This window comes from Mchenga conophoros, linkage group LG7 (genome assembly GCF_057382185.1).
Source record: "Mchenga conophoros isolate Kocher_MC1m ecotype Shallow Benthic linkage group LG7, M_conophoros_male_GT1.1, whole genome shotgun sequence".
NCBI classification, from domain to species: Eukaryota; Metazoa; Chordata; class Actinopteri; order Cichliformes; family Cichlidae; genus Mchenga; species Mchenga conophoros.
Window position 1 is genome coordinate 65,606,279 of NC_140532.1, and position 25,672 is coordinate 65,631,950.

Genomic DNA, 25,672 nt, shown 5'->3' on the forward strand with positions numbered 1-25,672 from the left:
ATATTTTTGCAAAAAGCAAAAAAAGCCTTGTTAATGTCACAAACCATTGACAACACCCATTGACAATCTCACCGTCAAGAGATTGTTTAATGTTAGAAATCTCCTTGTCCATCCATCCAGTATTTTCAAACAGACTGATTTAGATTTTGGATGATGCCAAGATGAGTCATTACGCTGATGCTTTAAATGTTATGTCTCACCATGCTAAAAGCACAATCACTCAACAAAGTTCTACTTTGATGCCAAATCTGTACTACCCCGTTCATAATTAAATAATCACTAGATAGCAGTACCATCCACGTAAGGTGTGTTAAGGCTTAGAGTTAAGAATGTGGCTGGTTTAGGTGACGGGTAGATTTGTGCAAAAGTCCCTGTAGCTAGTCGGCATCACATGTGCCTAGAGACAAGCCAACAATCATCTGGGAATCACTGATCACCGTGGAAAATGCGTATTCCCCAACCAGCTGGCGAGTTTCACAGCGACTGCCATCATCTTCAACAACCACTAGCAGCGGGCTTGCAACCTGTGGATACCAGGAAGCCGCCAACAGGTCTCCAGATGTGTGTGATTCAGGAACTGAGCTGAACATTTTCACTGTGTTTCTTAACAGGAAGTTTATAGTCTTTAGCTTATTACAACTTTCAGCACCACTTATTAAAAGATTTATGTGTAGCCTATGCACATATTTGAGCTTGTATGTATACTTTTGAGCCAAACTTGTGAAGCCAATTTTTTCTTTTTTCTTTTTTTCATGGTTGCAGGTGGGATTACTCAGAAAGTTATGAACAGATTTGCACAAACAAAATTACCAGAGGTTCTCAGGCTGGTGGCCTGTCCTAACACGGCACTTAACCATCCAAGTCCAAGTGCATTTTTACACATTCTCTAACAAATCTAGATTTAGAAAAATCTAGTTTTTATGCATTTTGTGGCTTAGCTATGAAAGTGGTGACACACTCTCCTCTCACATATTTATCAAGAACAAAACAATTTTTACTGCAGCAGCTCTCATTGAGGAAGCATCGTAGATCCGTGCTGGGGAACACATGTGGACCGTGCCGAGTCCAGCTGAACTGCACCCGTGCCCATCTTTTCAAATAGTTCCGGGCATTGTTTGATTATCCTCGAGCAGACACAGCATGCAAAAATCACACGAGTATAACAAACTGGAGGCTCAGATGGACTGCAGAGCACCCAGTCACCCCAAAAGTTTATGTGCATCTGGAAATTTTTGAAAGGACAATAACTTAACGAAGGCATATAAAACTCAAATAGATAAAACTGGGAGGACTAATCTGGAACCAAGTCTGGTTTCATGTATGTTGAAGGAATGCTAGGCTCTTGGTAAATAGATGTGTTTAATAAAATCAGCAACCAGCAAACTTTGGGCTCAGATAGCACCAATAATAAGAAGAAGTGTACTTAGTGGAGGGGTATTAATCAGCTCAAGCATTACAGTTTTGTCCACGTGCTTCCTTACAACCTAATTTAGCTTTATTTCCTCAGTTTAAATATCCATAGTATCTACAGCCGGCATCTCTCAAAGGCAGCAGTACAGTCTGAAATCAGATAAACCTTGTTCTGTCTGCTCTGACTGACTGATTTACACCAGTTCAACAGTCTGTCACATTCACAATATTAAAAATACAAAAACATCCTTCTCCTTGCAGAAGAAAGTGGACTGCAAAACTGCTCAGTTCAGAAAAGAAATCCATCACCTTCCATCCAGTTATGACAACTAGCGTGCAGAGAGGCTGTGGGCAGCTGTGGGAGGAAAAGGAGAACTGCTGCTCTCCATCTGAAGTGAAGCCATATGGGATCCAGGACAAATGGGAGAAAGTTAATGGGGTTTTGAGCAGGCACTAAATGTAACAGTGCTCCTTGAACTTTTACGACGACCTCCGGCAGGCTGGACAAAATAAACCCAAATGACTTTACAGCCTGGGTCAGTTATTAGGACCTGCTTGGGTTACAGTCATGAGGCCTGTGGTGAGACGACCTGCTGCTGAGCGATATTTCTGATTCAGCAGAGTGAGGAGATGGAAAATCACCTCAGTAGCTTTTTTTAATATGCAAGAGTGAGTGATGGCTGCAGGAAATAACGTGAACTAAATTTACTTTAAAAAGAAAAGAAAAGAAAGGTGGCAGTAACAGACACGGTGCAACAGGAAAGGAAGCAGGAATTCACACCTTCAGCAGTGTTTTCATGCAAGTGCAGTTTCATTTCAAAAATGTTCAAAGAAATCATTTAAAAAAACCTTGAAAAAAAGACTGTTACAGAGAAAGACGATTATTATGATGTTTTTATCACGTGTTCCTGGATGTTTGGGTCCCAGCATAATAAACTCATTTATGTTAATCGATTTTTATAATGTGGGAAGGTTACAAAGAGAAACATTTCAGCCTTATGTCTTGATACTGGATTAATGCTGACACCCACTTGCATTAAAATTGTATATGTCAGCACACTGCATGACCAGGTTTTCCACTCCTAGCCACGTTCTCTCATCATGCTGCCATCATCTTTTAAATAAAAATTCATGACAATAAATGTCCTTTTTCCATGTGACAGGGAGGTTTTACAAGTATGAATCCCTGTGGATTAAAAAATCAGGCCCGAAAGAATAAAACTGTTCTTTCTGCAGACTTAAGAAAAACACACCAAGGTGACCTTATATTGGCGTGTTGCAATTTCCAGTGACATCGATCACATTCCCAAATCATTTAAGTTCACCCTTCAGCATCATTTTTAAACATACAAGTTAACTGTTGCATATTTTAACCCAGCAGTTTTCAAAGGTTTTGGCCCAAAGGACACAAAATATCAATATCAAAATATGAGTACACTTGTATTCATATCCATCTAAAATAGACACCACATTATCTAACATGGCTTCAGTCTGAAGGCTGTACTTCTGACAGCTAGTTTGTGGCATGATGTCTGCACTGTGAACACTACTGTACGCTGACAATTGTCTCCCTTTCTGAAATAATTGTTTCTAGAGGGGATTTTTGGTGCCTCTTTAGCTTGCTTTGCAGATTGGTGGCATTAGCTGATGATGACAGATGGATGCTGTCCAGGTAATGCCACAGGACAGGCAGCGAGCGCATGTGCAGTTTTTCCTCCTCTTTTCTTTAAGCGGTGGATTTTCTGGTGGTGAACCTCTTTTTCCTTCTGAACCTCCACATCTCCAAATTGGTACTCACAAAGTACTGATAATGAACCTTATCAAAGTTTTTTTCTGAAACCTATCTGAATCACTTCATACTTAAGTAAAACCAAAGAAGACAAATCAGAGTCTCCTGAAAAACAGGTCTGTATTCTGCTGTCCTGCCTCATTGTGCACTCAGTATTTCTACACCTAGTGTGTCACAGCACCAACAGTGAGGCGCATCCTTTGTATATATCTCAGACATCAACAGCATCTGACAAAACACCCGTATTTGATGTGACAGACTGGGAGCAGGTTGGTCATGCTGGGTGGCTACACCTTACTCAGCTCTCTTCATAGATCCACACACTCATTAAAAAGCAATTTCGAGCAGCTCAGTCTGAGACTTCTTAACCTTTTCAATCAGTCGTCACTTTTCTGATTTCCCACCCAGATTTTTTATGGCACATACTTTTTTGGGGAGTTTATGTGGACTGGCTCGCTTTTGGAGTCTGCCTCAAGTGGACATTAGAAAAACTGCAGTTTCTGGCACTTATGAACCAGCAATCTAATTTCTCTAACCTTTGGGTCCCTTTGAGTCTGTAAAGTAACTACAAAGTATCTGATGAATAAAATGGGGTTAAATGAACATCTATTCTTTCTGAAGTGCTGTAAAAATAAAACAAACCGGGAACACTCAACTAAGTTATTTCCCCCCCATGAACAAAAGCAAATAGCAGAACAGAACAAAGAAAGACATACGCACATAATGCAGGCACAGTTTTTCTCTCACATGAAAAAAGGCCGTTTGCATTGAGTCAACATTTAAAGTCTGTCTGATCTAAACGGCTGCAGAGCCCTCGCACTGTTGAGCTTCCACTCAAAGTAAAAAGCGGTGCAAACACGCCCTCTTTTGACCACGAACCTCCATCTACAGCAGCACCTCAGATTTGAGCTTTTTTTCAGCTGTGGGCAGGAACAGCATGGATTTGCTGCTCCTCAGAGACTTCAGACTTTTGGGGGGTTTCTGATTGTTGCAAGGGGGGGGCTGTTCCATCCTCTGGATGTGTACCATTTATTGCATTGCAAAAGTCTGGGTCCTCTATATCTGAGATGTCAGTCAATGCCTCCGATGGACTCTTCATCCCATCCGTCCTGGATCATTTGTAGGGCAAGGTCCACAGGGATCCTAGCTGGCCTCATGGCAGCCATATTACTTTAGATATTAAAAATAAACATCAGAAAGGACAGTGTTTGAAATGCACAGAAAACTATAAATCATGTATGTTACTGTGTAAAAACGAATTCCTGATCCATCAGAAGTGTAAGTGGGACAGTCAGAGTTGCTAAGAATTAAAGTTTCATAGAAGATCCCATAGGAACTGCTTGGGGTCATTTCTGACCCACTTGTGGAAGAGTGGGGTAGTGATACAAAAACTGCATTTTTTTTAATTAACGAAAAAATAAATAAAAATGCAAATGGCCTCATGTTACAAACATATTTTATGAGGAATACCTGGAATATGAATATATTACAACTTTTCATTTTAAAGATGTTGAAGAAGAACAACCTGTGGGGTCATTTGACCCCACATGTCTACGGGTTAAAGAAAAGAAAGATGAACTGAAACTTCCGTTTTCATCGTCGCTAATCTTGAAGCCATGAGATAACATGTCGCCTCACTGTCCCTGTAGCCCACAAGACACAGGATGGTGTAGTTAGAGGACACCTGGTGGACAGATGGAGAACGGAAGTAAATCCAAGTAACTGCAGGGCTTCAGAGAAACGAGGGTGCTGGGAAGCTGAAATGTGGGTGAAAACAGGACGAGGCAGGAGCAACACCTCACCGAGCGCCACTGTTGTACTTTGTTTTACAGCTTCAAACGGTGTCATGAGGAGCTGCATTTATGTTTATAGTTTTTTTTTTAAATTCCCTATCCATGTGCGTTCCACAATACAGTCACAGATACATAGCGGCAGACAGATGTCATCAGGAAAAGCAGCTGCTTGAAAGCACTCAAACTAAATTTAAAAGCAGGTGTCAGTCGCAGCCCTACAGGCTGGTGATGGAGGGAAGACGCTGCAATTTTCTTTTCTTTTTTTTTTCTTTAAGGAGTCTTATTGAAGTCAGATGATTCAAATATAACTCGTAGGCATCTCCTTCACATTCCCCATGAGTCTCAGGGGATAAAGTTAGCCCCTGAAGAAACCAAAGCCTCGAGGGCCCCGGCAGGCTGGAGGCAGAGCTCAGAGCACCATACAAGGAGTGTGAGGGCATCTGAGGGAGGGTGGGGCGTGTTTGCAACCAGTGAGATAAATCGTTAAAGTCTCAATGGAGTGTTTAACTGATTGATGGCTGTGCATGACTCTTATTTTTAATCAAATTTACCCTTATTTAAATTTACTTCACTCATTTTTTATGAATTTTTTTTTAATGCAACAACAGTCATGTCAAGGCACTTTAAAATATCCTATAAAGTTAGAGAGGAAACCTGAATGATCAGACAATTTGAGATGACTTTGTGTTTAATAAGAAGAGTTCTATTAATATTTTTTAAATACACTCAAAACAGTACTGATCATTATCAAACTTTACCGTCACATAAAAACATGACAAACAAGGTATTTTGTGCTGGTACACCTAAAAACACCCATCAAATTGCTCTTACTTAATTGCAGCAAATGCTGGATGAAAATTTGAGTGGCCAAAAACTGCAATTCTTCTAATGTCCACTTGAGGCAGACTCCAAAAGCGAGCCAGTGCATTTAAACTCCCAGGTTATAACTTTACAGCAGAAATAAAAACATTGACCGTTTTACAATAAATAAATAAGTAAAATGAAATAAAGAACCTCTCCCTGAGTAATGTCAGCAAGACTTTAAATTAGAGTTTTGGCTGCTTTGATTGACAGTGTAAATGTTTATGCAAAACACTTTTTTAAATGTGTTACAGTTAAATTTCAGCATTATTAAGGATTGTTCCAAGTAGCTAGTGGGTGCTGTTGTCTGTTCAGCTGCATTAAAAGACTCTACAGAGAATGGCTCAGTTTCTCCAGGATGTACATTTCACTTCTCAGTAGTTACACATTTAATATCAAATAATGTCATATTATAAAAAGCTATCTACACAACATGCCTTCTTGTCTCAATATTGTCTGATCATTGTGGCGGCTACATCCCTTCTACATCCCTGCAACCCATAAAGCAGTTTATGTTTCCAGGTCATAAAAACATTAGAAATACTGAAAAAAACAGATACAATGTCAATAAATTAACTCACTGGTTTAATTTATTGGTTGCTTCAGAGATGGACTGCTGGGCCTTTGTGTGATGAAACAAAGATGGACTGTTGCTAGAGGAACAGTTGTTGCCATAATTTGCAGGTTGGTGGATGGGGGTCTTCCTTGGGACAACAGCTGCTCTCTAATAACACTGAGGAAGAAAGGAACTCCACCACTTACATACTGACAAGGCTCAGCTGTTAAATGGAAATAATTCCAGACTCATGCAGTTGGTTGAGATAGTGCTGCTAGTGTTTAATGCTGTCAAGAAGGTCTGCTCTAGAAATCCATATTTCACACTTTTGTCTTATAAGCCTTGGTGCTGAATGCAGAAATCTAGATCTTTGATGCTGTTTTTCTTTCACTGTTTGACCCTTATGGTTATTTAAATGTAACATTTCTCCTCAATTTAGCTTCACAAAAGATTTGAATCACATCAGAAAATGAGGTGATTCAAAACGATCCAACAAATGTCTGAAGAAGTTCAAAACGTTCAAGGACAAAGACAGAAAACAAATTGCTGGTACTGATGGACCTGATGCTGGAAATCTAAACACTCAACAAATAAACTGCAGCTAATATAAACCAAAACCTCTTCCCATTATTATTTTTTTAAATAAAAAACTGTGCTCATACAATTACAGTGCACCATGAAAATATGATAGATGCATTAATGGTTCATAAATTACACAACAGAGAGCAACGGTTGCATTTAGCAGCACTGGTGAGAAATCTAAAAACCAAACTTAGGTGTCCTATTCTGACTGTACGGAATCTGAATTATTCCACAACTTATTTCATAAAAACAATAAAATACAACCTCATAGCAATTAAAACTTCATAGATTTATGAAGAAAAAGCTCAAATCTTTGGTAAAAATCAGATTGTGCAGATTAGTTACCATTTGAACCAAGATTTATTTGATCATGTATAGAGTAGGCTTGTTTTAAGAATTCATTTTAATTTGAGGACATTTAGGTTGGATAACAAAGATAAGACATAAAGGTGGGAATCAGAGTTTCTTCCTGGCATCATGGTAAAAGCTTTAAAACAGATTCAGACAAAGATTTAAACTTCAGCCTCTACAGTGATCCTGTAAATATGATGATGATGAAAGTTGGGCAAAAAAAAGACAAAAACAGCATGATTGTCTCTGACACGTGATTTTATTGTGTATAATGAACATTGTGTGCGATTGTTTCCCCGACTGTGTGGAGTTGAAGACTTGGTGTTGGTGTGTGAACCTTCCCCTCCCTCCAGACTACGACAAAGTGCAAAATAACAACCCTCAGGTAAATTCAACTCCCCGCCTCTCAGATTTGCTAACCTGCTCTTCAGACCTGTGTGACATAAAGCAAACGCGCTCTTCCACCAGCACAAATAGGACACATGGAGTTCATGTAAACAGAAAAACAAAGCAGAGCAGCGAAACATTTAGGAGGCCTCGAACATCTTCTTCCTGTCAGCTTTGTCCTCAATGTTCTTACGCCAGTCACCCACCGCTTCTGTAGGCTGCAGAGGACAGGAAGCAGCGAGTTAGTCCAAACAAACCGGGAATTTAGACATCTTAGTTTTATTAAAAAGAGAGGTGATTGAACTTAATCAGCTGATTTCTGCACTTTGACAGCTGACACATGGAAAACCAGCCCTTACATGCCTTACATGTGACTTTATGTTTCTAGAAGTAGAAAAATTCTGTAATACTGTAAAGACTGACTGATGAAATAATTGACAGGAATTAAGTTTTTTTGAAAAAGCAGTCTTTATTATGCTACTCCTAATAATTAAAAAAAAAAAAAAAAATTAATTTCCTGAATGAGTTTTACTTTGCATCACAAACTGTGAGATTTATTCAAGTTTTTCAGGAAAAAAAACACACAAAAGATGCAGAAGTCTCCAAAACGTCCTCCAAAAACTTGTGGACCAAATATGATTCAGTTGTTAATTACAGATTTAAGAGAAATTAAGAAAAAAATGCTTTTTAATTTCATCTGTGAGCAAATGTGTGGGATACAAGGCTCCAGTGCTAGTTTCTGATCAGAAGTCCAAAAATGTTCTCTTCCAGATTGCCACCAAGTTTCCCTGGGTGTGCATATTATTTTTGGCTGTGTAAAAATTGATTATGTTTGAAATCTGCAATATAATCTCAGCCTGGAATTCAAAGGCCACGGTGTATCGTCTAACCGCGTGACGCTTTAACGTCCAAGTCACCAACTATTTTTTTGTGCACGTCAGAATTATTTTGTCATGAATGCCAAAACTTTGGAGAACATTATATATAATATTCTGATAGTGTAAGGTCATCACATTGATGATAAGCTGCTTCATAGATATTAAAACAGGTTTACTGGCACCACATCAGTAAACTCAGTAATGTAAAGAAAGAATAAAAATCCATCACTGCTGGAACTAAAAGTGCAAACATGTCGATTTATCCTGACAAAACCACCCTCTGTCTGTGAACTCACCTCCTCCTTGACCTCTTTCTTGACCTGCTTCAGGTTGGCCCTCAGGTCCATGGTCACCTTGTGTTTGGAGCCCAGCAGAGCCTGCAGCATGGTGTCAGCAGACATACGCACTTTCTTCAGGGCAGGCTTCTTCACTCCTATCAGGTCCACAACTTTGATCTTCAGGTCTTCAATCTATGCACAGAAAGAAAGTGTTATATTTACCCTTCTTTACTTTTTAGAGGCCACTCTAATCCTGTTATGCTCCCAGAGGAAGATTACCTCTTTGTCAGCCTTTTGCACCTTGGCTTCGGCATCGTACCGCTCTTCATCGATCTTGTCGATGGCGGCGTGAAGCTTCTTGCAGAGTTCCTGTTGATGCATAAAGAAACCCCAGAAGATGATCTTCCCACAGCTTTAGAGTTATACGGCCTTCCCTTTTTATATCAAACGTGCTGTTAAAGTAACAAAACCAGTGAGTAAATCATTTGTTTCAAGCTCATATAAAGTTTTAAACTACTTTTGCTTCTAAAAGTACACAAGACGGGAAGAGACATGCAAGTTACCGCGTTGCTAGCCATGCCGATCAAAGCAGCTAGGTGCTAAAGGATGTACATTCCTCTGGCAGAGGAGTGCTAATATTAGCAGGTCACTCGGTGCTTCACTTAACACTTTCAGGTAATTTATGTTTATGATGAATTACAGTTCAGGCTAGCTTCTCATTTCATTAGCATCCTTTAAGTGTCCAGTTTCCATGCTGCATTATGGTGGCACTTAAATGCCAAAATAATAATAACAGTCATGTTTCTACTCAAAACAACAACATAATGAAATAAATACAGTAATAAACAGCATAAATTAATTAATTAAATGAATAGGCTATTATAGTAGCTGATTGTTTCCTGAACTACTAAAAGAAACATTTTATTCTTTTTTATTCTTTCTTTTTTCTCGGATAAACCCTGATGTCTCTCTCACCATCAGGGCGGCCTGGTCTCCGCTCATGTCTGGAGGAGAACAGTGCTCGGCCATGTAGGCCTGTTTGGCCGCCTCGGTGTCCTTTTTCTCCTGCTCGATCCAGTTCACAGCAATCTGCAGGATCAAGCTCTGCAGGACAGAAATCATCATCAACCAGTCTCGTGTTTAATGGTCTGCACTCAAACATACTCAGCAGCAGAAGAACTCAATTTTTTTTCATAATCCTTATTTACCTTGAGATGATGCCTGCGGCTGGAAGTCATCTTTTTCCTGTTTGAGAGGAAGTTGTGATCATTAATAGTTGTAAAGGTTACATTTTTCTAATTCACATCTTTTTTGGATCCAGATATTAAACATTTAAAGGGAGCATCTTTAAAAGGAGGCAGATTTCGGTGCATATATAAATGAGGTATAGTGTGCATCAATCAGACAGGATGTTCTTCGCACTTACTCAGACATCTTGGCGGTTTTTCGGGTTCACAACCTGCAGTAAGACAAACATAAAACTGAGTGACTGGAGGAAACGTTGAGGTCTTTCTGAGCCCTGCTGAACACCAGAGATGTTCAGATAATCAGTGTGAGGTTCTCTGAGATCAGCATGTTCTGCTGCTGTGATGGAGATGGATAGACGGGAATATTTGTGCCGTAACGCGATCTGAGGCCACAGCTGAAGAGCAGCGACGTCAACTGAACTAAACTGGGCTGGCCGGGATCGTGTGTCACGTCTCTGCGGTTTACACGTGATCGAGTGAAGGATTAATTTGAAAAAATCTCCAGTGGAATATCATTAACTAACATGACATCATGAACTAGCTGACAGTAGCTAACCTTTAGTAACTATCCATAGTGTCTCTGAGGCACTCTGATAGCATGTCTTCATGACCAATTAATGTCACTTTTTGATTAGAAGATTAGGTTAGACATCTTTTTTTGTTTGTTTGTTTAGGCAGGGTATATATACATATATAAGATTAATTAATGATTCAAGTGTTGTTCAGTTTTTAACTTTATACATAAACATTTTCAGGGAACCAGAAAATATTTACCAAACCAGAATCAGATTTTTGTAATTCCAGGCCTTCTGATCAGCTCATATTTCTGTTGTACGCACATCCAAAAAGTCAATGAACAATTTGAGGCAAAACAGCTGAAATCAGGTCTTTGACAAGACTGAGGCAGAGCAGCTGAACACGTCATATAAATTTAGGTTTGACAGAAAAAGGTCAAATGTCACCAACAAATGTAAAGAAGCCACTTGGATTGAGTGAGGAACAGTCAGAGCTGTAATCCTGCTTTAAATCATGTCTTTTCAAAACACAGTCGTTTTGAGACGTGGCTGCATGCAGCATCTTTTTATTCTATCTGATAAAATAGAAGATGCTGCTCTCAGAGAAGCTCAAAGATGCTGGAGATATTAGAAAAAGAAAAAAGATAAAGTAAGGAAGATTTCTCACCTATTGAGAGGAGGAAGAAGAGGACAGGACACACTTGGTGGAAGAAAAGGAGACACTGCCAAAGCCACAGACAGTGAAAAATGGAATAGGTATATATGGTGGTTTGCGATGCCTCAGCAAATTGCCCAGATCCTCTTTATGGAAATGGATTCCCAGGCAGACCAATAGGCCTGCGAGCTCCTGAAATACACCCGGCCCAGCCCTGCTCTGCAAAACGCCCTCCCTGTGAGAACCCTTCATGCCTCCATGCTGTGTTTGTGTATATGGAATAAACTTAAAGGAGAATGAACAGAACACGTTTTATGTCTTCAGAAGGCTTCGGACAGATTTAATATATGTTTTGATCTTTAACTCAAAAGGAGCATTTTAAGCCCTGCAGCATCACAACAAATGGAAATCTTCAGCTTTCCTGTAAAACCCAACGTTAAATTATTATGTGTTTCCTTCTTTACTGTTTTATGTCTTTTGTTTAATTATTTAATTTGAATTTTTCTATGAAAAGTGGCCAAAATTTCAAATAACGAGGACAGTGTATGTGTTTTAAAGTTTAGGCTGCAGATTCCTCTAAACACCCGGGTTTACAAAACAAGTGTCTATTATTGGCTCCGAATGATGTCATTAAGCTTGGCTAGCCCTAACAGGGTCATCACAAAGTTCTCCCTTTGACCAAATAAGCACCGCCCACCTGCTGATCAAAGCTTTTGTTTGAGATTCACAGCCACTCAGAAGAAAGTTCCTAAAATGAGGGGCTACACCAAGCCCAGCTTAATTTAAAGAAGGATTATTTTGAGCCACAAATTACACAAAGCTACGCTAACATAGTTTAAAAATAAAAACATGGAAATGCTTCCAACATGTGAACATTTCTGCAACATGATTTTTTTACTTGCAACAGGGTAAGATGAACTTACTTTAATAATCTCAATAGTCTAAAGTTTAAACTGTTTGGAATCAGATGTTTTTTCTTTACATGTAGAAACTGTTTGAAAACTAGAAAGACGAGATGGTTGAATCGTTGCTTCTTTGTGTGGAAAATATCTAAAAAGGATTTTTTTTTGCTTGCTCTCTGAAAACATGATGTTTTGGGTTCAACAGCAAAAACTGCTTGAACTTTTGTAAATGTTATTGTGCATTTAGAAATGTAATTACTTTTTTAAAAGAAGTATCATTTATATAGGTTTCATTGTTTCCTCTCTTAACTATCAGTTTTATAGTTTTTATGCTGCAGACTGGAAAAGTCATGTCGGAGAATCTCTTCTCTCAGCTGAAAATGAGTTTTCCTCTTTCAGAACGAGCTCAGGTCCTCTAAATGTTTTTTTTCTAATAAATTTGTCAAAAATCTAATTTCTTTAAGGTGTCAGTGTGAAAATGTTAAGGAATCAATTTGAAGGGCATTAAACTGTTACTAAGTGGATACAAGTAGCAACAAATTAATCCTTATTTCAAAACTTTTATTGCTAACGATTCCATGAAAAGCTGTACATTTTGAACTGACGTTTCTCTGCCAGATGTTTCAACTGCAGACGAAGTTAAATTCACTTTGTTTTGGTTCAGTCTCTCTGACGCGCAGGGGTGACAGCGTGACAAAAAACAGCCAAAAAATCATCAAGAAACTGTCTGAACTTTTGTCCCTGAGGGTCCAGACGAGACCCAGAGACACCTTCAGTCACTCAGACCTCAGTCTTAAACGCCCCCGCCGACCTCCACCATCTCCGCCGATCCAGGCGGCTTTTAGGAGCTCTCGAACATCTTCTTCCTGTCGGCCTTGTCCTCGATGTTTTTACGCCAGTCGCCAACGTCTGCAGGCTGGAAAGAATGAGGAGAACTCGTCAACACCTCAAACTGAGACCAAACATTTTATATTTTTTATATTTTATGCTTGAACCTATAACGTTTAACCTCCTTGGTTGAAGTAACTGAAAAAAAGCAAAATATGTTCAAACAATAAAAACTAAACTGATCTGGAAACTAAATGAAACTAAACTGACTTCAAAATAAAATTAAAAAACAAACAAAATAAATAAATAAAACTAATTAGAAAATCCAAAACTATAATAACAGAGCCATAACCATTTACACTTGTGCCTGAGGCTTGCCTGACTCAATGCAGTCTTCTCCCAAATGATAGCTGTGCATAGATGAAAACATGTGCAACAAATAAAAATGAAAATAAATAAATGTAGTTTAAGAGAAACACTAACTTGTACAATATTTGAATGTTTAGGCCTCTATGTTTTAATTTTCCTCTCTATAACGGTTCGCATGTCATGCCTAACTTCACTGCTGATGATCATTTTTTATGTGCATTGTAAAACTGTCGTTTTATTTATTTATTTCATTTTGTGTAGCAGAAATCTGATTTACAGTTTTAGAGAAGAGAGAGAAATCATTTAAATTTAGAGAATAATTAAATTATTTTATTCAAATAATGAGATCACTCGAGATCCACTGTATCGAGCTGCTGGGCCAAACGTGACGCGTGATAATGACGGAGAGAAGCTCTGCAAACCTGCTGAATCAGCGTTCACCTCAGATTAGTTCCTAACACGTGGCTACGCTCTGTTTCTTTCGATGAATTCGGTCCAGTGAGTTAAACTGAATCCTGAAGTTGTTGCAGTAGGACACAGTGATGATGAAACAAGCCGATTTCCTTGCTGTGAAAGCCTCGTGTCTCACCTCCTCTTTCACCTCCTTCTTGACCTGCTTCAGGTTGGCCCTCAGGTCCATGGTCACATTGTGTTTGGAGCCCAGCAGAGCCTGCAGCATGGCGTCTGCAGACATGCGCACTTTCTTCAGGGCAGGCTTCTTCACACCGGCCAGCTCAATCACCTTCAGCTTCAGATCCTCAATCTGGAGGTCGAGAATCGTTCGTTAAAAGCTGGAAAAGCAGCCAGTCAGATCCGCAGGTACTCCGGCTTCCTCCCACACTCCAAAGACATCCAGGTTTCTAAGCTGCTGTGAACCGTTCACGTGAGTGTGAATGGTTGTGTGTCTCTCTGTGATGGCCTGCCAACCTGTCCTGGTTGTAACTATCACCTATGAAAACTGGGACAGACGTCTGCCCCCTACAGTCCTGAACTGATTTAGCAGCTAGGAATATAAAAACCATTTTAAACACATGAAACATGTTCCAGCAGCACACAGTTAACTGAGTTTCAGACTTTTATGAAAATCAAAAATGCCCTCATATCAAACCTACGCCTCCTTTTTCCTTCCAGCTCTTTCATACTTATCCATGCATCAACATGCATTATAATAGTTCCAATTCATACTTTTTGATTAAAAAAGACCTGCTGACTGTCGACACAGTCGTCACTCAGTAGTGTTAGAGCCTCTGATTCTGATATTTAGCACTGAAATCTACACCTACCCAGTCGAGAACGATCAAAGGAACTAGATCTGGAAATAAAGCATGCACACACGATGACATTAAGATTAAAAACATCTAAAAGTAAAGTGAGTTTTCCATAATCTCGCTCAAACTCTCACCTCTTTGTCGGCTTTCTGCACTTTGATCTCGGTGTCGTATCTCGACTCGTCGATCTTGTCAATGGCGGCGTGGAGCTTCTTGCAGGCGTCCTTTTAAAGTGCAGAACAAACGCTTTTCATTAGCAGTCAGCATGGATGTTCACTTTGGAGGTATTTATCTGAATTCCTCTATTTTATATATATTTCATGTTTATTTCTCTTTTACCTCATAGATGTGGTTTCTAGCTAAAACATGAATTTGTAAGAAATAAATGGTTGGCATCAGTACATTGCATTAAAATACTTTTATTTTGAAAATTATGAATTTCAGCTAAATGTAAAATAAGGTCACATAACTGCTTAGAAAATATTCATAGCTTTTTAATCACGGACATGTAATGGAATGTAAGATTTAACCAGCTCATAACACAAATGTTTCACCTTCCTCTGATGTCCTAAACTCAACTTTTTGCAACCTGCTCCACTACAATGAGGAAAACGCCCCGATGTTTTCTTGTGGTCATAAGAAAGTGTAAGCATATGACACAGTTTCGTTCTAACCGTAAGGGCAGCCAGGTCTCCGCTGAGGTCAGAAGGTGGGCAGTTCTCAGCCAAGTAGGCCTCCTTCGCTGCTGCGATGTCTGTCTTCTCCTGCTCGAGCCAGTTGGCGGCGATGTGCAGCATCAAACTCTGCAGGAAGACGAAAACATGCAAAGTGAAGAGAGAGCCTCCAAAAATTCAAAGGTTTTAGAAAACAAAAGGTTTAAGCCTCACCTTCAGATGATGCCTGCGGCTGGACGTCATTTTCTTTCCCCTGTGAGACAGAGATTAGAAAATTACCTTCAGAGCTGAAATGACCGACTGTAATTTTTCTGCATTTTGGTAATTCAGTTCCTTATTTTACGCAACACCTTTCTATGTCTACAAAATCTGCTTCTGCGCGAAGCTATAGATGTCATGGATCGCTGACCCAGGGTTGGGGGTTTGTTTTGAGTTTTCTTTAGCTTTTAATTGTGATCATCTTTGTCACATTATTCGGTGCTGGTTTCAGTTCCAAGTGCGAGCAGCTGACCTAGAGTTTGTCTTAGAGCTGTTTGTGTTCTGGTTTCACATGTTCTGGTGGTACTGCAGCATTTCTTGGTTTCAGACTGGTTTATTTGTCCCTCGTTTTTTCCGCTTCGCTTGTGTTTCTGTGTCAAGCTCATATGTCTTTGTCCAGGTCTCACTGTTAGGTAGTTCCTGTTTTATTTTGATAGTCCCTTGTCCTGTGTGTGTCATGTTCAGTTGGCTTGTTCCCTCGTTATCCTCTGTGTGTATTTATTGTCTCAGTCGTCCCTTCCCTTTTGTCATGTTCTCCCTTAAGCTGTGTGCCTCGTGTGTTTCGTGGCTAATTTCTGAGGTTCTGCAATAAAGCTGCTTTTGGAGTTTACATTTTGTCTGTGGAGTTCTGTGTTTTGGTCCTAAACCCGTCTGCCACACAGCAAACCTGACAATACAAATCCACCTGTCAGCACCTCTCACTCCCACTGATAAGTGCTTCATGTGCAATCATCTTAAAGAAGGTGAACCAGAAGCAGGAGTAAGAAAAGAAGAAGAAGATGGGGGAGAGACAAAAGGAGGTAAAGAAGAAGAGGAAGGAGAAGGAGGAAAAACACAGAAGAAGGCTTGGAAAAAAGGTGGAAGGCAAGCAAATAAGGAGAAAATGAAAAAAGTAAAATTGTACTCACTCAGTCATTTTGGCTGTTTGTGATCTTCACACCCTGCAGAGACAGAAAACACTCGTTAGTCAAATGCGAGGAGTGAAAAGTAACAGAACCTTGACTCTGCCTGACTCACAGCTCAGCTGGACACACCTGTTATTGATTGGGTGCCCTTTGACCTCCAGCGAGAAACACGATGCGCTTTACTATCATGGAAAATCACACTGCCACAAACCAGCTAATTTTGGACAGGAGGGGTCAGGCACCCAGGAGCGCTCGACAGTTGTCCCCTCTGAAGACATTTCTGCCTGGAATTTAAGTTGTTGGAGCGAGCCAACGATCTGAGCACTAAATGTCACCGGCAGATGAACCGAGTGTGGCAGCGAGTGCACGGTGAGAGCAGCTAACAGATTTCAACATCCTGCAGCCATGCCAGGCACCAAAGTGTGTGCCCAGGTCACCATCTGGAGAATGAGGCTTTTTTAAAAATAAAGTCTGCATCCATCATCAAAATACAAATCCTCACTTTCACAGCCCAACCTAAAAGACACAAACTGAGTCCTGTGAGCTAAGAGTCACTAATTTAGCTCAAAGATGCATAGAAAGACTCAAATCATTTAGGACTGATTATAGAAAAACACACATTCCTTAAACTTGGTCAGCAGAACGTGCAGGAAACGACTCTTCTTCACCTCTAAATAAAACCATTTTCTCAATTTTTTTCATGATGGTATGATCTATATGATCTATCTGGATTTGATGTGATCTCTAAATGATTTGAGGAATGGCAGGTCTATAATATCCAAAAACTCCAACCAACTCTGTGTGCAGATTTAAGCTAAAGTGGTAAAACAAACGCATCTTCGAACATTGCTTCAAGCCTCAAATCTTGACAGTTTCGTCAACAGCGTGCAAGCTGCAAAGCAAACATCAATAAAAGCTCTGCAACACCAAAATCCACATTTAACCCGTCTGCATGTCCAGTATCGTCCGCTGTCTGAATAGCCATCGTAAGTGTCAGCTCCAGCTAACTGCTCCTTCTCTCTCTCTCTAAACACAACATCAGAGGTCAGAGGTCACAGCTGCAGCAACATCTTTAAAAACAAAAAAATTAGTCCTTCGTGCTTAAAAAGCCTCTCCAGAATGCCCGGACCCCCCACCTCTTGAGCAGCCCTCCCTGTATTGTTCCCTGACAGTGAGTGAAGCTATAGGAGAAATTCTCACCTACTAAGCAAGACGAGGAAGAAGAACAGGGAGGGAGACACAGCTAAGTCTCAAACAGTAAAGATTAAACAGAGTATATAGGCTATAAAGTGCTGGCTCAGCAGGAAAGCCAGCCCTTTTTATGGTAGCAGAGCTACTTCAGACCAGTGGGTCATCAGGCTCCAGAAATACCACGAGGAACCTCATAAATTTCTACTGGAGGAAGTCGCCTCCCTGGATGAGAGGCTGGACGGGAGGCTGGACAGACGCTATCAGGTTCCCACCCGCAGAGGCCAGCGGAGGGACGAAGCAATTGTCACACAACAGTCAAACGGAGTGGCTGACGTAATTCAATCTCACTGATTCCCACTGAGCTCTGAGAACAGCATTTGAAGCTGTTAGACACAATCAAGTTCAGCTGTCGTTAAAATGAGGCTTCAGCACCAAGTTACTCTTCACGCACATGACATCACTGATGTCCTGTCCAGGGTTAAGGTTAAGGGTTAAGTGTAGGGGTGAGGGGGAGAGGGAGGGTGAATTAAATTCACCCCTTTTTAAAATGTTAATGCCGAAATGAAAGTACAACTGTATGTCAAAGGTAACATCCTGTAATTTCAGCAAATGTCCCTATAAACTGTGGGATTGTTGCAACAAAAAGAACCATCACCCTCGATGGGCCACCAGTGACGTGGTGAACGTTAAGAGGCTAAACACAAAATCAAACCATAAAAACTGACAGCCAGTACAACTTAAAATCAGCTCTTTGAGCAAAGGGGGCCGTGGATTTTGTTCCACACCCTTGGTAGAGTCAGTGTGCCAAATACAGAGCAATCAAAAACAGAAAAACTACAACAAAACTAAATCTGACAAAATGGCATCAAACAAAGTCTGACTTAAGAAGACAGTTTAATACTGATGAGTTTTATGTGCTTGAAGCCATAATGCTGATGGTCATTTTGAAATTTGGACATATATTTTGTAAAATTTTTAAAAAGTCATAAATAAAAATCTAATATTTAAATGAAACAAATTAACGTGTAAATGTAAGTTAAAATGTATAAATGAAGCAAAACAACTAATTTGGCATCATTTTGGCTTTTTCCTCTTTGCTTACAGACGGAAATCGAAAGAAAATTTCCTTCCTTCAGTTTTTGGTGGATTACATTACAAATAAAAAAAAGAATTATATAAGCCATATTATTATCCTAACAGTGAAATAATGTTTGATGGTTTGATATTTATGTTTACCACATATAGATGCAACACCAGTATAATACTGATGTACTACACTGTGCTACTACCTATAATAAGCACATTAATAAGCACTAATATTTCAATACGAATGTACTAAATGTTCGATTTTGTTTTGACTATCCAAATATTAGTATTTGAGGGTTTTTTTAAAATGCACATTAAGTTTGAAATTCATCACACCAGGTCGCTGCCTATGAGAGGGAATCAGGAAAGTGAAAGTAAGACAGGGAATGTAACTTGACCAATCATCGTTTTGTTTCTGCTCTTTATGTTCTGTTTCTATCACTGAATGCATTAACGATGACTTATTGTTATTATTGTTGATTTATTGTTAATAGAAGCTGAAAACAGTCTGATTGACTGCATTCTTCCTTAGAACTTTAAATCAAAAGAGAAACACTTGAAAGTTTAGAAAAAATCAATTTCTGATGTTTAACACAACCGTTGTTAGCTGTTCCCCTCTCAGCCATGACATTCACAAATGGAAAGATATCTAAACATCTAAACATACCCGATAAACTATGTTGAGAAATCCCTACTTAATTTATACGAGTTATTTAACTGTGAATATTGTAAGGAATGAAGACAAATTGAATGCAGTGATTAAACAAAGAGTGATGAAGGTCAAAAGAGTAACAGCACTCACCATTTGTAGAACTCTGTGTGGCTGCAGCTTTATTGGTGATCAAATATGATTTGATTACAAACAATTGATCAATAACTTCCAGGTATGACGAAAAAAAAGTTGAGTCTTGAGTCAGATAGCTGAGTCTTCTAGGACTCAAACTAAAAAGAGAAGATGTAAAAGAAGAAAACGGAGCCAGCAAATAAAGGACGAAAGGGCTCTCTACTGACATCTGGTGGTTCAACATCAGCACAACACATCTCAGTTTCTAACTGCCTATTTGGAAATGTAAGTTATGTTAAAGTCATCTTACACCTGGAAAGAAGCTTCTCCTGCTTTAGATTTCTGATTGAACCTGATTGAACTCAGGAGTAAGTGAATATACAACAGCCCGTATAAATTAGCCCAACTTAAATTAGCCGTTAAAATAAAAAAAGACCGCCTTGAAAAAAGTGCAGCTTCACAGCATTGCCTTATTCCAAAAAGAACATTTAATTGCACATCAGAGGCAACAGTGAAGAAGAGCTGTAACATCCCAGAATGAGCAAAACAAAAGTTGGATGAGAAAGTCTTTAAGAGGTCTCAAACATCTTCTTCCTGTCAGCCTTGTCCTCAATGTTCTTGCGCCAGTCGCCCACCACCTCAGCAGACTGCAGGACACAAACACAGCCCACCATCAGCAACAGTTAACTGTTTTTAGCTCTCTTAAACAATCAGCCTGCAAACACTCACCTCCTCCTTCACCTCCTTCTTGACCTGCTTCAGGTTGGCCCTGAGGTCCATGTTTACCGTGTGTTTGGAGCCCAGAAGAGCTTTAAGCATGGCGTCGGCACTCATACGCACTTTCTTCAAGGCTGGTTTCTTCACTCCGGCCAGCTCGATGACCTTCATCTTCAGTTCAGTGATCTGAAGTCAAAAGGAGAAGCTCAAAGGCTGAACAGAGCAGATAAACACAGACCCACGCAGTATACTACAGCACACAATCTGCTAAAAGGAGGACAGATGCACACAATCCTCCACCTCTTTGTCGGCCTTTTCCACTTTGACCTGGGTGTCGTATCTCTCCTCATCAATCTTATCAATGGCCTGATGCAGCTTTTTGCAGAAGTCCTGTCGAGAATTAAAAGAAAAAAAACAGATGCAGTTGTTGTCATATAAACAGCCCATCATGTAAGAGTGAGGTTGACGTTCTTACCATCAGAGCTGCCTGGTCTCTGCTCAGGTCGAGGGCGGCACAGTTCTCTGCAAGGTAAGCTTCTTTGGTGACGATGATTTCAGCAGCTTCCTGCTCGAGCAAGTTGGCAGCGATTTGCAGCATTAAACTCTGAAAGAGGACGACAAAGAGATTCCACATTATTACTGCTGTGTGTTGTACTGTTGTTCTTGATGCTGCTTCATTTACTTTTGGGGCCACGTAGATGCAGCGCTGATAATCTTAACAGAGTCTCACCTTGAGATGATGCCTGCGGCTTGACGTCATCTTCTTTCCCCTTTAATTCATAAAGACGCGACATATTTAAAACAACATTCGAGTATTCTGATGTAAACTCTTCACAAAATGATGAATGTGATATCCTGATTGGCTCTTTCAAAGTGTTTTACACAGAATAAACATACTCACTCAGACATTGTGGCTTCCTTCAGGTTTCTGACTCTGGTAATAATCCGAAAAAATGAAGAAGAAAATGAAAGCAAAGATTTGAGACAATGTAAGTAACAAAAGATTACATTCAGTAAATTCAATTAATTTATTACCTCCACCAAAGAGGTCATGTGTTAACCATGGGCAACTGAAACGTGTGGTGTGTACCATAATATATAAAAATCTTAAATGTCACACCACATATGACCTCTAAACTCTTCTTCAAGGTCAATATACTGATCTGAAGATCAACGTGATAATAATCCAATATAGAGCTGTTTAAAACTACGTTTCCTGCTGCCTTTGTTTGTACTGACAGCATTAGGAATATAAGGAAATATGGGAATTCGAAATCTATTCCAATTATAGTTTGAATCCAAATATCACGTCACCTCTGACCTCATCTTTGCACACACATCTCGTCTTTATTTTTACTGCACTACAAACTCCATAAAGTAGATTTAAAAAGAATAAAGAGAACAAAATGAATGTGAACGAAAAACAACACTATTCCCAAAAAAGTAAACTGCCCAGAGAGTGAGCTGAGGTTTGGGTGCCTGTCAGTTACCAAAGATGGTTTTACAGGCTGAATCGTGGGATGTTTTTTCACAGGACTCTGTTATCTGGATAATGACATACAAGCCACGCTTTTATAAATTTAGATTTGCTATTAAAATGCAACTTGGTGTAGAAATATGTGTTAAAATCAATAAGTACATCACAAATACTCTTAAAGTTCAGTTTTGTTCTGCTCTTTTTTTGATGTCTCCCTCTGGAAACTTCCCCCGACAGCCTCCACAGGAGGTTTGTGCATTTTTGGTCATTTAAGAATAGAAACTTCAGGGTGAATCTTGTGCCAGCTGGGCCACTGCTAATCCTGGCTCAGTGTCAAAGGTCAACCATCACATGTCGGAGAGTAATGCAATCCAAGGGGACGACATTGAGATGTGAAAATTATCAAACTGTTAAAAAAATGATTTAATTTATATTTTCTGTCATTTGATCCCAGCTGATTAACTTTAGGACAACACCTGAATCAGACTGCTGCAGGCTTTTACACGTGTAGTTCATTCACTTTCACATTTTACTAATTATTTTACTGGCAGAGACAATCGCTCATTATCTCGGTGCAGCGACATTTTCTCTTTCCTTTTGCCTTTCAGGAGAGCTCAGGTGGATGTGCTGGAACCATCTGATTTTTCAGTTCTTTGACCCTGCAGGCTGATAACTGTTTGAGTCGATTTATTTACAGATTCTAATGCAGTTGAATAAAACTATATGTGCATTAATCACGAGTTTTAATACCATGTTAATCATTTAAAAAAATAAGAAGGAGCTTAATTGTGATGTTCAGTGTGAAAACGAGATCGAAATGTCATTTAACCAGTTTGGAAAACTCATTTTTGAAACAATAAATCAGTTTCTTGTTTATTTATAAATATGGAAATCTAGTTTGTTTTTTTAATCTTACAGTAGTTTTATGTAGATTTTATAGTTTTATGCACATAATGTAAGGGAGCAAGATGGTAAAACCATAATATATAAACAGGAAACATCCAAAAAATATGAAAACTTTACTCAGTTATGATTGAAAAATTCAGTAATTCTGTACATAATAATTTTCTTATTGAATACATTCATTCAAGATTTATATATTGAAGGTTTTTTAACCTGTTGAGATTAATCTGCACCAGACTCACTAAATTGTATTTCCTGTGAGGATCAGCTTCACTTTAAGCATTAAGTAAAAGAGTTTCTCACCTACAAAGTGATGATGAGGAGGCCGGCAGAGACTGGCTGAAGGGCTGGGACGCAGTGAGGGAGTCACTGATTAAAAAGCTAACTCTGTGGGGTATATATGGGCTTGGACGGGGGTTTGGTTTCAACTTTTTTATGGCCATGAGAAGCCCTGAGACCGACCAGGCCAATCAGCTCCTGAAATGCCTTCATCCTTTGACCAGTCACCTCATAAATAGTCAATCCAAGGCGGTCAGCAGTCCTCCTTGGGACAGGTCAGGCTGACAGCTGGACATGAGGCACTATGCACAGGGAGATAAGGAAATGATGAGACTTAAATCATACTTAATATGACTTAAAGTTTGGGATAATTTCTAGTTTAGGGCATTCATAAATCAGCAAAACCAGCTGTGACAACGTCAAGAAATCAAAACCGAGGGGATGCAAAGAGAAAAAAAACATTTATTTTGGGCATCAGATTAAAGCATTAAATATTTGAAATAGAGTCTGTCTTCAACCTTCACTGTGTTTAAGCAGTTTCTTGTGATGTAAATGTTGGATAGATCAGAGATTCTGGAGGTTTTTTGCAATTATCTACAAAACGAAAGAATGCACTTAAACTGCACATACACCCTTTGTTATTAGGAGTGCGTTGCCTTAATAATTCAGAGATTTGTGCAGAAACATGCTTTAAAATACAATCAGAACTTCCGTGATCCACAGTATCTGCTGCTGTGGTATGAACTTCTGGATGCAGACATTGTTAAAATACTCACGTTACATTGGCAGCAACTGAAAAGAAAAAAGAGATAGAAATTTTAAAAACGGCAATAAATAGAAACAGTGAACATTTTCACATATAAGGCAAAGAAAGACAAATATGATAAAAACTGTGACTCACCTGAAAATGTCCATTTGAATGTGGTTTTGTAATCAACACAAAAATCCAAAATTTTTATTAAAAACAAAAACAAAAACAAAAAACGTCTTAAAAAACAGCAGGACGTTACCCATCCTGTTCAGTCAGTTAGCATCATCATCAAAAATCAAAGCCAAACTCAAGAGTTTCAGAAGTCATGGATCAGTCCTCCCAGATCTGCTTTGATAGACTGAAAATCCTAATTTTACTTTTGAAACATTTTGACTGGATACATTTTCATGAGTTGATGGCGTTTGCAGAGGACTGCAGATAGAAAACGTTAAAGAAGTCCAGTGCAGGAAATCCTCTGCTGACCCCGTGTGGTCAGAGGTGTGTATTATCTGTTCTTCATCATGTTACTAGAGATCTGAGAAAAATCTCAATATCTATATATATATCTATATATAGATATATATATAGTAATAATTAAGAATAAACACTCTACATGAACAAGTATTTTTAAAAAGTGTAGAGATCTTTCACATGACCACATACAACTACATTCTGCTATATATATACAAAAGGGAAGCTGTATTGTAAATGCAGTATGTATATGCAGTATGTATGCAGTTCTATAGTGTAATGTTCAGATGTATAACAAAAATTATGAATTTTAATTTTTCAATTCCAGAACTCATTTCTTGTTCATTCTTGTTATGTTGTCATTTTGTCAGTTTTTGTAGACTGTAACTAAGAATGGTCACGCAGAGGTTTTATCTAATAAATGATAAGTGTAGAGCAAGTTTCCAACATAGCCAGACTGTCGTGGTTAGACCACAGTTCTACACAGTGTGAGATAGTGGTGATAGTGTATTAGGCCCAACATTGTAATTCTGAGAAGAAAGGATCTGATTTAAGGAAAAATGTCTCTGTTAAAAGAAAAAAAAACTTTACAAAAATAAAAGTTTTCTTATCAAATAACCAAACTTTGCAAAGATGCATCAGTCTTACTAGACCACAGATAGCACTGCCTGTCATTTCTTATGGCAATAAAGATGTACTTTCTTGCCATAAAAATATAAAATCATTATATTGTCACAAGCCTTCTTCAGTTTAAAGTTTGGTTAACTGGAAGTATATCACATTTACCTACTGAAGGCTGTCTGGCTTAATGGGAATCTACCCAACATCAGGAGACAACTGTCAGGTCAGTTTATCTGATTCATTGAGAAACTGCTTCTCAATCCTGGAGTTGTCTTGCTTCTGGTAAATGTTAGCTTTCCTGCTAACACAGACATTTTTGCTTTTGTACATCAGAAACTGTAGCATTCTGTTTTTAACAATGCAACTGTGGTCTGATAAAATCAATTCAGTATTGCAAAGTGTGGGATTCTAGGTTACTCCTTTGAACATAGAAGGGCCCTAATCCACCCAGCGTAGATTCACTGTCCAGCTTTATATACAGTCTATAAGGGGGAGGGGCCTGTATTTTCTAAATACTGTGAAGTGTGAATTAAAAAGGAAAAGATTACATTCACTTTTCACAGCTCCCTGAACACACTATAACCCCTTCTATATAGTGATAAATGGCTTTTCCAATTGCAAGTCGACATCACTGCTACACTAATGATGCCGTAGGAAAAACATGGATATTGTGTCTTGTCCCTCACTGACATGCACAGCACTACAAAGAGCACCTTCAAACAGAACTCGTTAACAATCAGCTGCAAGTTTTTGTTTTCAATTTTTACGCTTTTTTATGTACAACTTCACTTCAGCATGTCGTCATTGCAGAAAAAAATGTACTGTGGTTTCTGTTCCAAATCAACATTTGCTTTAATCATGGACAAAAACATAGAAAGACGAGCTC

General features: G+C 39.1%; 3 protein-coding genes across 5 annotated transcripts; all 3 read right to left on the minus strand.

Moving 5' to 3' along the window:
* Window positions 1–7,582: 7,582 nt before the first annotated feature.
* Window positions 7,583–11,416, minus strand: LOC146571585 (troponin I, fast skeletal muscle-like). The gene is made up of 7 exons (XM_085280844.1): window positions 11,315–11,416; window positions 10,312–10,344; window positions 10,094–10,130; window positions 9,861–9,989; window positions 9,165–9,254; window positions 8,904–9,077; window positions 7,583–7,947 (listed from the first exon to the last, which is right to left on the minus strand). Exons 2-7 carry the CDS (start codon window positions 10,317–10,319, stop codon window positions 7,870–7,872), a joined length of 516 nt encoding a protein of 171 aa, XP_085136970.1. The 5' UTR covers window positions 10,320–10,344; window positions 11,315–11,416; the 3' UTR covers window positions 7,583–7,869.
* Window positions 11,417–11,547: 131 nt separating this feature from the next.
* On the minus strand, window positions 11,548–17,789 carry LOC146571586 (troponin I, fast skeletal muscle-like). 3 transcript variants are annotated; one of them, XM_085280849.1, is made up of 7 exons: window positions 17,707–17,789; window positions 16,510–16,542; window positions 15,557–15,596; window positions 15,344–15,472; window positions 14,804–14,893; window positions 13,991–14,164; window positions 11,548–13,120 (listed from the first exon to the last, which is right to left on the minus strand). In XM_085280849.1, the coding sequence occupies exons 2-7, from the start codon at window positions 16,515–16,517 to the stop codon at window positions 13,046–13,048; spliced, it is 516 nt and encodes a 171-aa protein (XP_085136975.1). In that variant the 5' UTR covers window positions 16,518–16,542; window positions 17,707–17,789; the 3' UTR covers window positions 11,548–13,045. The 3 variants fall into 3 exon arrangements, with proteins under 3 accessions (XP_085136975.1, XP_085136976.1, XP_085136974.1); XM_085280850.1 differs by lacking the exon at window positions 17,707–17,789 and adding an exon at window positions 16,636–17,177; XM_085280848.1 differs by lacking the exon at window positions 17,707–17,789 and having other exon boundaries at window positions 16,510–17,173.
* Window positions 17,790–19,652: 1,863 nt separating this feature from the next.
* LOC146571587 (troponin I, fast skeletal muscle-like) lies at window positions 19,653–25,621 on the minus strand. Its single transcript, XM_085280838.1, has 7 exons — window positions 22,968–25,621; window positions 21,186–21,218; window positions 21,015–21,054; window positions 20,760–20,888; window positions 20,585–20,674; window positions 20,297–20,470; window positions 19,653–20,214 (listed from the first exon to the last, which is right to left on the minus strand). Exons 1-7 carry the CDS (start codon window positions 23,105–23,107, stop codon window positions 20,137–20,139), a joined length of 684 nt encoding a protein of 227 aa, XP_085136964.1. The 5' UTR covers window positions 23,108–25,621; the 3' UTR covers window positions 19,653–20,136.
* Window positions 25,622–25,672: the final 51 nt, after the last annotated feature.

Coding starts and splice junctions, on each gene's coding strand:
- LOC146571586 (XM_085280849.1), bottom strand. Junction 14,894..15,343: donor GAGACCTGGCTGCCCTTACG/GTTAGAACGAAA, acceptor GCACTTTAAAAG/GACGCCTGCAAGAAGCTCCA. Junction 14,165..14,803: donor TGCAGAAAGCCGACAAAGAG/GTGAGAGTTTGA, acceptor CTCGACCTCCAG/ATTGAGGATCTGAAGCTGAA.
- LOC146571587 (XM_085280838.1), bottom strand. CDS start 23,107: ATGGCCATAAAAAAGTTGAAACCAAACCCCCGTCCAAGCCCATATATA. Junction 21,055..21,185: donor AAGGAAGCCACAATGTCTGA/GTGAGTATGTTT, acceptor TATGAATTAAAG/GGGAAAGAAGATGACGTCAA. Junction 20,675..20,759: donor GAGACCAGGCAGCTCTGATG/GTAAGAACGTCA, acceptor AATTCTCGACAG/GACTTCTGCAAAAAGCTGCA.
- LOC146571585 (XM_085280844.1), bottom strand. Junction 9,990..10,093: donor GCCGCAGGCATCATCTCAAG/GTAAATAAGGAT, acceptor TCTGTCCTGCAG/AGCTTGATCCTGCAGATTGC. Junction 7,948..8,903: donor AGAAAGAGGTCAAGGAGGAG/GTGAGTTCACAG, acceptor TGTCCTCTGCAG/CCTACAGAAGCGGTGGGTGA.